Source organism: Cariama cristata, unplaced genomic scaffold, assembly GCF_000690535.1.
Source record: "Cariama cristata isolate BGI_N322 unplaced genomic scaffold, ASM69053v1 scaffold2923, whole genome shotgun sequence".
Classification (NCBI taxonomy): domain Eukaryota; kingdom Metazoa; phylum Chordata; class Aves; order Cariamiformes; family Cariamidae; genus Cariama; species Cariama cristata.
The window spans coordinates 1-12,107 of NW_009607616.1; the positions used below are offsets into that span (position 1 = coordinate 1).

The 12,107-nt window shown below is 42.6% G+C and overlaps 1 protein-coding gene across 1 annotated transcript in view; it reads right to left on the reverse strand.

The window, feature by feature from the left end:
* Positions 1-74: 74 nt before the first annotated feature.
* The window catches only part of PECAM1 (platelet/endothelial cell adhesion molecule 1), a 47,071-nt gene continuing 35,038 nt past the window's right edge, over positions 75-12,107 (reverse strand). The window contains 2 exon segments of the mRNA XM_009696776.1: positions 75-351; positions 2,749-2,953. Coding sequence (XP_009695078.1) covers positions 75-351; positions 2,749-2,953 — 482 coding nt within the window.

Below are 12,107 nucleotides of genomic sequence, written 5' to 3' on the forward strand. Positions count from 1 at the left end.
CCCCAGAACGAGGAGCCGCTCGGAGAAACAGTAAATGGCCAGCACGGGGACCGTGACATTACACCCTTTGCCGGTCACTTGGAAAAACGGCCACGAACAACGAGTGCCCCGGTGGAAACGAGGGTGGGTTTGTGAGGCCGTCGACAGGGCGGGCCGTTCTCTGCCGCCGGTGGTGGTGGTGGTAAACCGCCGAATTCCTTGTTTCTCTGTTGACCGCATTTATAAGCAGCCAGATCCAGGGAACGGTGCGTTTGGTTGGGCTTTGTCCTCCAAACTCTGTGTATAGGTTTTGCCGGCAAACGTTTACTGCTGTCACCTCCGACTAAATCCTTTCGTGGAAGGAGCTGCTGCCTGCAGTAAATGTGTATGCAAGTAGACAAAATAAAGCTGTTTGGTATCAAAACGTTATACAAGTGGCCAAAAATTATCTGTTACCCAAACAGCTAGGCAGTTATCCTAGGAAACATACCGTGTCAGAGGTCATTTTATTTACTCGTATTTCCCAACTTCCAGCAGACTGAGAAAAAAAATTAATTCTCTCTGTCAAAAGGTTGTTTTCCCACTAATGGTCTCATGCAATAAATTACAGCCTTAGCACTGCTTTTACCCGTCATTTAATTGCTCTTGCTTCTGAAGCCAGTTAATGAGATTACAACATCTACACTGGGTCAGACTGATGTCGGCCTTAGCTACCCAGGTTTCTTTAGCTACCACATGGGTTAATTTGACTCTGTCAATTCTCTTCACTTCTCTTTACTTTTAACAATTTCAGTTGGAGTTAAAACATGAAGAATCCTGTAAGATCTTCCAGACTCTTTTTATTTCATACCGGGTTCAAATTTATGATACTTTATGAGGTGATGAGGCAAAAGTGTTAATTTCTTTTACTAGCCAGCATACAGTGGGATGTGTGAGCAGAATTCAAATTGCTCCAAACTAGCTAATGTGAAAAGTTAAATATACGATACTAATTTTCAAATAGTTTACTATCTTACCTACAGCTATAACTCAGCCAGGGTTTGGAGTGCTGTTACACTAGGCATTATGTGTATGGTAGGTAGTAGGCTTTGCAGTCCAGTTCAAAAGTAGCTGCAGGTAGCACTCCTCCTGCTTTTCTCTTTACATTTCAGGGACAATTCGGTGCTTGTGGAAGTAAATTTTGACCAGGCATCTTTAAGATCTTCAAGGCTCTTAGTAGCTGTTTTGAAAACCAGATTCCTGCATGTAACTGTAAAACCAGAGGTACTGAGAGTGGTCAGCACCCAGAAAAACCTGGTTCAGTGAGGAAAGGCCTGAGCTCACCAAATGGAGGGCCTGATCCTTCAAGCTGTTGGGTGTCCAAGCAGTAAACTCAGCAGTCTTAAGTCTCCCGGAGTTGAAGGAACCCAGCAAAAGACTGCGTTGTGTGAGCATCGCTGCGTCACCTTTATGTATTCTGCACTCTTTTTGTAACTAAAAAGACAATATTATATTTTAAATATATGCACAAGTGTATTCAGTCATCTAGGATAGGTTTCTTTTCATAGCTGTCATCATATATAGGCAGACCTTTGAATCATTATACAAAGCTCATGTTAATATTTCCAAAGTCTGAAGATAAGATAATGGTTGTTTTCTTAACAACAGGTTTTCCCTGCAGGAACAGAGACCATAGCTGAAACTGTGACTGACGGGCTGGTTTTAGCTGTGTGAAACCATAAACAATTCACTAGAATTTCTGAGGCTTTTTCTGCGCTCTAACTTAGGCAACACATGGCCTAAAAGGCCTGACCTCAAGAGGAATATTTTTGCCCAGGCTGTTAGGTGCTCAGCAGAGGCTTGTTCCATAGAGAAGAAGCTTTGCTGGGCAAAGGCTGGAGCCAGCCACTGGGAAAAACTAGCCACAAGCCATGTCTGACCAGGTTACCTGCCTCTGAGCTTCATGGTGTATGTGGCCTCTTGGGAATCATCTTCTAAAGGCGAGTCCCAGTCAGATAGAAGAGGGAAAAAGGAAGAATCTCTGAATTTTTAATCATTCAGTGCTGTAAGAATAAATCCTTTTGTTGGATAATTTATCTTCCACCCATCCTACAAAAAGATGAGAATAAAGAAATGCTTCTTTATTTTTAATATTTCAGTACCCTATGTATAAATACGCAGTCATTCTGAGAAACAACAGGCCTGCAGGTTCTAGAAATAGGTATCTACAGTCAAGAGCTGCTTTTGAAAAAATTACTTTAATCTTTTGGAATATGTGAGGGAGACATTTAAATGCCTTTTAAAAGCAGTGCTTGAGCAGGCTGTAAGTAACATTTCTCCCTCAGAGCTACTGTGAGGCTCAGTTCATTTCTTTGTAATGGCCCCATCAGAATTTCACAGCTCAGGACAGTTTAAAGCTTGTACTCCTGTGAGAAAAGAATATTACATGAGATTTGTGTTTCCACATGCTTTTCACAAAACTCTCATTTCTGTCCGATCTGAAATTCAGAAAACTGAATTCTGTCAGATCTCCTGGGGAAGACCCAAGAACTGCAGGACAGGCCTGCTTGCAATTTTTTGCTGAGAAGCTTTAAAACGAATGAGGCAGCAGCTGTGCCTGAACCCGTGAATCTTGGCATACATGGTTTTGTGTGTACGTGTGAGAACAGCTTTACTGTTATTTTGTTTGTTTGTTATCTGTATAATATTAAACGCAATGGAAAGCGGCTTAGCATGGAAAAACAAACCAAGCCCCAGGGCACTCAATGTATACAGCAACCCAATAAGCACTTGCAAGGCCAAGGCTTCCCAGGGGGCTTCAGCTGCTTCCGACTATGGGCAGAGAGGGGAGTATGAGCTTCCTGAATGCCACGCTCCTTCCACAGTGCCTGTGTGCCTGTCTTCTGCTTGTCAAACACGGAAACGATAGTGTCCCCAGAACCTCCCCAGTTCTTTCCTTGCCCAATGGCTTCACTGTCGTCTTTAGACCTGAATTCTGTAAGTCGCAAATGTGCCCATCTTGGCCTCTAACTCAGCCTTTCTGCCCCCCCACTGGTCCCAGCCCTGAGCAGCAGTGCTGCTGCCTGGCTTCTCGCTGGCACAAAGGAGCACAGCCAGCTCATACCCTCCTCGGAGAGCCCCCCCAGCCAGCTCTCCGAGCCTAGCTCCAACTCTGCTTCTAAAATCCCCCTGGGACCTGCAGAAGCTCTGGGCTCTTGTTGCTTTGTGTGCTAAAGCACGTTATTCTGTGGGGGCTTTTTTTGTATTGCTGCTTCATTTTTAAAGCTGAGCTGAGGATAGATCCTCTCCTCATATGTCCTTGTGGTCTTCATCTTTACCTTTTTAATTTATTAAAGCTTGTTCTAGATTGCCTAGTATCTGTGCAGAAAAAGCTCTATAGTACTCCTCATATCAAGTCCTTGTGCACACTCAGCGAAGACCCGTTTCCAGATCCAGAGGAGGGTCTAACTGCCGCCTGTCTCCCTGCAACGGTGGGCTGATGTACTGGTATAAGGGCGACAGCACAGCCTCTCATGGCTGCCAGGAGGTCAAGTGCATTCACAGAACAGACTAAAAGAAGGTCAGCAGGGCATGCAGAGCTAGAACACAGTGCTGCCAAGGTGACACCCAGAGGCAGACCTGTTCCCAGGGAGGGTGCTTTGCAATGCAGCCTAGGTCAAATAGTTTCAATGCTGTGAATTTGCACTGGTTTCTCTCAGGACTGCAAAACCTTCTTGATGCTTCTCACATAGGCTAATATCCCCCTGACACTGAATCCAGATAGGGAAAATGACTGGTGCATACCTATAGCAGTGATGCCATCTCTGGGGAAGAGGTGAGTCCATACGCCATGCAGAATAGCCACGTGCATGCTGCCAAAGTCACATGAAGGTTGCAAGAGCTGGTTATCTGTATTTCAGTGTACCTGGCAAATGCACAAAACTCTAAAAGCCTGAAATTTGATCTGCACATTATGGAGAAGTCAATACCCCTCCCTCCACAGAGACCGTTGTGAGTTAGAACATATGCTGGCTGAGTGCTGGAGTACTTCGCACTGCAACTGTGACAAAATACAAAGCTGGGGAAAGGTATGGGGGATACAACAGGAGTATTCTACATTTTGTCTGCACAGGCATTACACCAGAAGTCATTGACAATAATATCAGATCCTACGATTTTCTATTAATCAGGAAAAGCAAAGCACAAAATAAACAGCATGTGTCCTGACCTTTTAGCTGCCAAATCATTCACCTATTTTAAATCTACAAGTAAATTTAATACTCCTGATACAGAACAGCTGAAGCTACATGTTTAAACCAGGCACATACACTGCAACTTTTCCACATGCACAGCTCTACCACAGGAACATCAACACCAGACAGCAGTACCCTTCTGTTCTTGCCTGGACAAATGCTAAGGTTCTACACTGATGTGCTTAATGTAAACGGTTAGTAAAGGGAGAAAAGCATTGACTATAGACTAGAAATAAACAGCAACCTTCAGATCCAGAACTCCAAACCAACCGTCCAATATTCAGGAGGAGCTAGGCCCATAATGTTTTCTTGGAAGGAGAAGCAGAACGGATGGTCAGGTCATCTATGATGATTTTATTGTCCCTTATCTTCACAGAGAAAGTCAGAAAAATTAATCCAAATTAATGGCAAGTGTGACTTGAAAGTGGTTAGTGAAGTTACACTGGAGTCCTGCATGAGTGCTGTTACTCAGAATTCAAGTGGCCTTCATTTGATTTAGCTTTCTTCAGTTTCAGAGTGAAGTACACTAAATCAGATTACTGCCACTTTACTCTGAATATGAATATCTGCATAGGGTTTAATAAAATTTAACTAATCTACTTTAAAAGATAATTCAGGTAATGTTTCCTGAGCGTCCCCTTCGAGGAAAGACTCCCATCAATAGACTTAATGGGAATTGTTCCTGGGTCATGCTGGCATGAGGTCAAAACATCACTGTCATAAAAATAGCGACATGTTGCTCAGATGTTTTTGTTCTGACAGCATGAACATCTGATCCAGAGCTGAATGTTTACCTGGTAAAACGGAATCAGAAATTGCAGCATGAAGTGAATTCTTAGTTACAAAAAAGCAATGAAACACTGAAGACACTTTGGTTTCTCCAACTGAGATGGTGAACTGGCATAGATGGCCCCCTGGTCAGGACATTTCCCATGTTCTGAAGGTGCAAACAACATGCATTGTTTTTGTAAGGCTGATATCATTTAGGCTGTCAAAAAAAAACCCTTTATTTAGTTTGAACTTCACCAAGGTGTCAGGAACTGCAATCTCTGCGACAGTAATTAGTAACCTTTAACTAAGCAGTAGCATCATTATGGCCCATATCCACACATCATAGAATAAACCCAAATGTCTGTGCCAGTCAGTCCAGCATTTTGGAATAAAATAGGAGCAAGGTCTTCTTTTAAATGGGACAAGTCAGACACTGAGCTTTGCTGAGGAGACCGGGCTTACACAATGAGAACATGAAGGTGCAGTTACACCCCGGAACAAACAAGAGCACAGCTTTGAAAGCAAACACAGGACTGATATTTTCCCATGTTAAAGAACTGCCTCTGACAGAGCATTCAGTACTTGTGCATTCACACGAAATAATCACAGCCAAGATTCAATCCTTCCCTTCTCTCCCTACAACCAAGCAAACACCAGTGACAGCTGGGGCCTGGCCCATTTCTCTAACAGGTTTGGACCGAGCCTCTGAAGCCAAATGTCCTCAGTGCCTCCACAACTGAATTCTTGTTCTGGACTTTGCATTCTCCTTCTCTCCAATAATAGTAACTGTACACCACTTTAGGATGAAGGCCTCAGCACAGAGACATATTAAATAACATCTCACTGTGCTAATTACTCAGGTGGCTAAATAAGGAATCTGTGCTCCTTAGACTACCTATTATAGGCAATGAAAAGGGACAGGCACCTCTGAAAGGCAGTTCTGAACAGGACACTCAGTGACTGTACTAGAGAGCAGAGTAGCTTTTTAGCTCAGACATCCAAGGTGGATGTCTAATGCGGGGCACTGAGAATAGTTCACTCAGCTTCACGTTGTAATTTTAGTGACCTGGTGCATAATCCAGTCTCCAAACCTGCCTGGCTGCCGTGCCCTGCTTCCACAGCCATCTTATATTGCTGCCTACTGCAAACAGCATCATACTGTGCAAGGCAACATCTGGGTCCTTGGGGTTTTTTTCACACATAGGAGCTGTTCGTGTTGTTCAAGAGTGAGTCGTGTCTTGTTCAGAGTATCATTAAATCTTTTAATTAAACATTGCTCAGTAATCTATCCAACTAGAATCCCTGAGTCAAAATTTCAAGTGCTGATAGATAATGTAATATATTTTTCACATAAATCCAGTGAGATATACTAAGGAATCTGATAAGTACATGTACAGTCTGCTCTGGGAAAAAAAGCAAACTAAACACAGTCATACCTTAAACTTTTAGAACATCAAATCCAGATTCCAGGCAATATTAAAATCTTCAAGATTTGAGTGAGACTGACCAGTCAGTGATGCCTTCTACTGGATTTAGACAGAGAATTAATCTTGATATTCAAAGCCTTCCAAAACTCACATGTTTTAAAAATAGCAAAATGTATTTCTTTTGAAGTATGGCCTTGTTACAGCTATTTAGAAAGCTCCTACCGAGCTCAGATGGATCTTGAACCTCCCTTGGGGATGGTTTAGATGTCAGTGTTCATTCATTAACAGATTGGAAACTGTCCAGGACAATATTGTAAGAAAACACACGATGTCCAGGCTTTCTTTCTGTTTCTTCCTTTCTTAAATACGATTTTCTGTGCGGTTCTCTATAAATAAATCCAAGGTTAAATATGATGAGTAGGGCAAAGAATGCAGAGAAATTCAACCCAGTTTAGCAATGCATACTGCTTATTGGTCAACAGGATATTTCTCTCCAGTGGCAAGGGGAACATATAGTAAAAACTTCACTTGGGCAGTGAGAATCTTCTCTCGCTCCAATTCCATCACATATTCCTGTTCCTCATCACTGGCAATTAGGTGTGCAAAGGTCTTTTGCTCTTCATCAGCACAAAGACTCATGCTGAGTATCTAACTCTAATGCCATCCAGACACAGAGTTCAGGCAAAAGCTTATGACCCCAGCAGGTTTAATGTTCCCTTTAATTGGATAGTCTTTTGTATAAGAAACAAACAAGGTCTCGTACAGAAGCAGGCAGCTGAAACAGGAACAGCCACCCTAAGAAAGAAGGCAAAAGGGCAAACCTGGAATTTCTCCTGACTGAAAAATGTTTGGCTTTGAAGATGCGGGGAGGAGGGCGGTGCTTGGAGCAACTGTGTGCTCCTGTGGTCTAACAGGAGTCGCCTTCTCTCAAAATCAGGCAGAATCAGATAAACTCTACAAGAATGACCTTGAGAAAAAAAGCTGGTGGAGTGTTTCTGGGTAAAGTGCTGGCTGAAAGGCCTGAAATTGCATGCAGAAAAAGTGTCAGCTGTTGCCTGATTCCCCCTCTGATCAAGGAAACAGAATTTTGTGCTTTCTTTGTAAATAAAAGGGCTGCATCAAAGTACCTGGGTGATCAATTTTGCCTGCTATTAGAAATAATTTGCTGGGCCTAAACCCATCTAAGTGCTTTAGTCAAAGACAAGGAATAAAAGCTCCATTCATTTCCTCATGGAAAAGCAACTTCATCCCTTTGACTGCAACTGCACAGAGCTTGAAAAGTCAAGGATGCATGAACTGTGATCGCTGTGACTTATAAAGTGCAGAATAGGGGACATGTGCTGTGGATGTGATGACTGCTGACACTCTTTGCCCTCAACCTTGACTTTCACTGACATAAGTACAAAGTAGGTGTAAAGCAGTTACCAAGTCAAACCAGTGATTTTACACTGGGGGAAATGACTCCGGAAGACACAGCAATTAGGAGAATCAGTTGGTGTGAGCACACAGACCTATCCATGTTTGTATGCAATGAAGAAAACACAGATGTGACCTTTGTCAGCCAGTCAGCGCACTAATTAGTGTCAGAGATAATAACCATTAAACATGAAAATTTGACCTATATATGCTACAAAAGAGGAAAAGACAGCAATTTACTTAAGTCTCTATTATACTGTTAATGATTATAAGCTGAAAAACTAGACCATAATGCAGGAAACTTGTAGTTAAAAAGCATCAATTATAATTTTCTCCTTGTAGGGGACATTAGTCAGGTCTACTTTCCACAGTACCATTTCCTATACAGATAGACATGTAGGACTGCATGATTCATCCTGGAACAGTCAGAAAGCAAGCAAGATCAGCTTCAGAACAAAAAAAAAAAAAAAAAGAAAGAAAAAGAGAGGAAAGGAAATAAAGATAGTTAAAGAAAACTTTTTCAGCATTTCTTGTTTGACAAAGTACAGGTGTGTGTCAGGGTTGTTTTCTGATAGGGCACCCTTGTCTCCTTCCAGCAATGACTAAACTGGATTTAAGCAGCGTACACAATGTTCTGAGGTTTCAGGGCTCAGCCAGCTAATACTTTCAGTCATGCTGAACATACCATCCCTCTGTAGGGATCAACTAGTCCCCAAAGTGCTTGGTAGGAACATGAATCTCTCTTCATAAGCCTGCATATTTCCCCTCTCTGCTCCCTTAAGGTCTCTGACTTCCAGCCAGGGAGGACAGGTTGGCTAGAAGCTGTTACAAGCTCAGCACCCACAGGTGGAACCAGTTTTTCAGGAATGGCAACACATGCTGTAAGTACATTTAGATTTCTTCTTCCAGCTCTGAGGAATACCCTGAGTCAGGGCTGAGCTCTATTCACCAAATTTGTCTGGAAATTGCAGCCAGGGAGGCAGTTTGCTCATGTTCTCTTTGTTTATATGCCGGTTATTTCCAGGAGTCTATGGCAGTGCAAAATGCTAAATTCTTATCTGGAGGCCACAGCTTAAGTGGCAGAGGCCACATGTTTTGAGAGTTACAGGAATATCAGGCATGGCAGGTCCAACTTGCTTTTGAGATGTAATGACCAAAGTAATTGAAGCAATACAGGACGTCTAGTCCTGATCACCTGAATGGGTGATATGGACAGAGTCAGTGGCTAGAAAATTTGATCTATCTTTTTGCACGCAAGGACTGCATTTAGACACATTTGGCCTTACCTGATTTCAGCTCTGCCATGGATCACATTGCAGAATCACAGCTCATCTCCAGCCATCTCTGAGCTTTTGCCTCATAACAGCTTTTGCAGTTTTTGGCTGCTCTTTAAAGCTCCTTTCCTTTAATGATCATGAAGTTGAAAGAAAAATATTAAAAACAACTCAAACAGTAATAAAATCAAAACTAAGTTTTGCATTATGGAGTCTGTGAGATTTTCATTTTTACCATGCTTTAAATAATTTTAAATTATTCAAAAGCAATCTATATTTCCTATTGACAATCTCATGTTAATTTAATAACCTAGGTGGCTCTAATTTTCATTAATTGACTTACACTCTGACCGCATCTTAATAGACTTGACAATTTTTTCTTCCATTAGACTCTCACAGCCTATTATCAAGCAGGGATGCCAAGTTCACCCCTTCCAGTAATACCGTGACTCATCTTTGTCCCACTGATGTCAACCTCTACTCTCTACTCCTGCGGACAGACCAGCAGCTCTCATTTTCACTGCCTTGGAAGCACTTGTCCCTAAACAGAGCAGAGAGTTCCCTAAGGAAAAGCTGGGGCTGGAAAGTGGGAGAGGACACATTTCCGCAACTTACTGCTGGTTGGAGCCTGGACTGCCCCAGAAGGTCCCGCTAGGGAACAGCCTGGGTGGGCGGTGAGAGCCACTGGGGAGTTCAGGCACTTGGCACGGATTAGTTCCATGAAGACAGCAGTCAGTCAGGGATGTCAGTTCAGCAGCTCTGAACAACATGAAGTTCACAGGCGAGACTTTTCTGCCCTTGTAGCACTGTCTCATTGATTTGCAAAGTGAAACTGTGTCAGTTGCAGTGGAGACTTGGCTCTGCGTGTAGTTAAAAAATGAATAAACAAAAAGCCAGTGCAGACAATTTAAAGCCAAGCTCTCCCTGTGCAAGTGTTGATAAGTGCTTTGTGGAAACAGGCTATTTCAGCAGTCGCGGTTCCTCTGCAAGCGCTGAACAGGGCTTGGATTATGCCAGCTAAATAACAGTGTAATACGATGTTTTCTTTTGAAGACACACGCTCCCAGTGTCAATATCATATAGTCTGTTGAGCAGCTGTATATTGGAGAGGCTCCTCAGTGCCTGATGACTCCCTGTCCCTGTACAGGAGTAACGCACTGACAGCAGCAGTTGAAATGAACCTACTGTCTTCTTGGATCAATGGTACTGTTACCTGCAACAGTGCTTTTTATTAACAAGTATATTTTCTACTTCTCCTAGCAGTCACAGACTACTGTAAACACATGAATGTTTGGGACAAGCCATCTCCACAGCACTGATTCTGCTGCAGGACATTCCCCGGAGCATCACCAACACCATGAAGCATAGAGCCATTAAGGTGGCTGGACTGAAGGGTTGTTTCTTCACAAACCTTCCACAGGTTTTATCTCCCGAGTAAAACATTAAAACAAAAAGGCAACTCCAGAAAAATCAGGGCAATAGCCAGAGGACGGTGAACTATCACACTGGTCACTTCCAAGCTTTGTTCAGTGAGAAAATTGTCACATTTTCATTGCCCCAAAGGAGGCCCTGATTTCATCTAGCATGCTTACACATTCAAGATTACACAGAAATATATTACTATTCTATTAATTTTAGAGCTAGATTCTATCTTTACTGTAAGTAATAGTTTATTTGTGGAATTACTTCTCAAACAATGCCTTTTGGATCTGAATTCCTCTTAACCTTGGGAACGTGGTCAGACTGAGGATACCGTGTGAGGTCCATTTCTAACAATCACCATTACAGCTTCACATGCAGTTCAACGCTGCTGCAGATCCCAGGTTGACTGGAGTATGTTCCGAGTGCCTTTGCAGTGGCTGCCTAGACCTTTGCTGATTTGTGCTAAATCTTTCATTTCAGCTTCATGCCGTTATTCTGTTTGTCTGTTATCCGACTTTGCAGGTGACTCCCTCCCCGAGGCAACTGTGATTTCTTTTGCTATTAAATTTAAAAATTAACTACAGTGATTATTTCCTGCAATGGTGAGAATTTCTTCAGCCTTCCCACTCAGCATATCTGTGGCTGGTGAGAAAATAAATTACCTGTATAAATATAAATGCTTGCATTTAATTGAAGCTTCCCATGCAATCCACATTCTCATAATTGCTAGAGTCTCTAAGCTTTTTTTAAGGGGAGCACCTGTGATTTAGAGTGGAGCATTTCAAAGCATGAAGACAATAAGCCCTATTTCTTGTGATTCTTTAGACATGACAACTTGCTTATTACCTCCCAAATAACAGTAAAAGTTGTGTTTATTCTGCATTCACCAGTCTATTCAGAAAGGCCTTTAAATTCTAAATAACAAAATGTACTAGCATTTTAGATCTGTACTGATAATTTACTACTTTCAGTTTGATTTCTAGTTTAATTGGTGGGGGTTTTTTTATTTGATACCTCTGTTTTTCTCAAACTTTGTTTCTTTTCCCTGTACCTGCCCTCTCCTTCACAACAGGATGGCCGTAGCCAGTCTGACAGCATTACTGGGGGCTTATGATGCAAGACAGCTTAGCGATGAATTGCAACATTAAGAACTTGAACTGAACCAAGCTGACAAAGAAGCAGTTAGAACAAGCACATAACACCCCAGAAAAGTAAATAAAAAGTAAATAAACTTCAGGGTTTATTCAGCCACTGATGAACAGGATAATTATTCTGCACAGAAGTAGTGCCCCAGCATTTACAAACAATTCACTAACCTATGTGAGCGAGAAAGAAATCATGGTTGGTAGGTTTACGCTGCATTTTGAAAACTGGTCTTTAAGAGTGGCAACGGTCCAGATGAAGAGATCGTACCACTGCAGGAATAAAAGTCATAAAGCTCAGCTTACTCTATGCATGCAGACGTAAAAGAAGTTAGAACCTGGCCCAGAAACCAGGGTGGGTCCCGCAGTCCCCCTCTCCGCACCCTAGCACCCCGCTTGCTCCGCCCGAGCTCCCTCCAGCCTGAGCCGGGCAGCCCTCCGGCC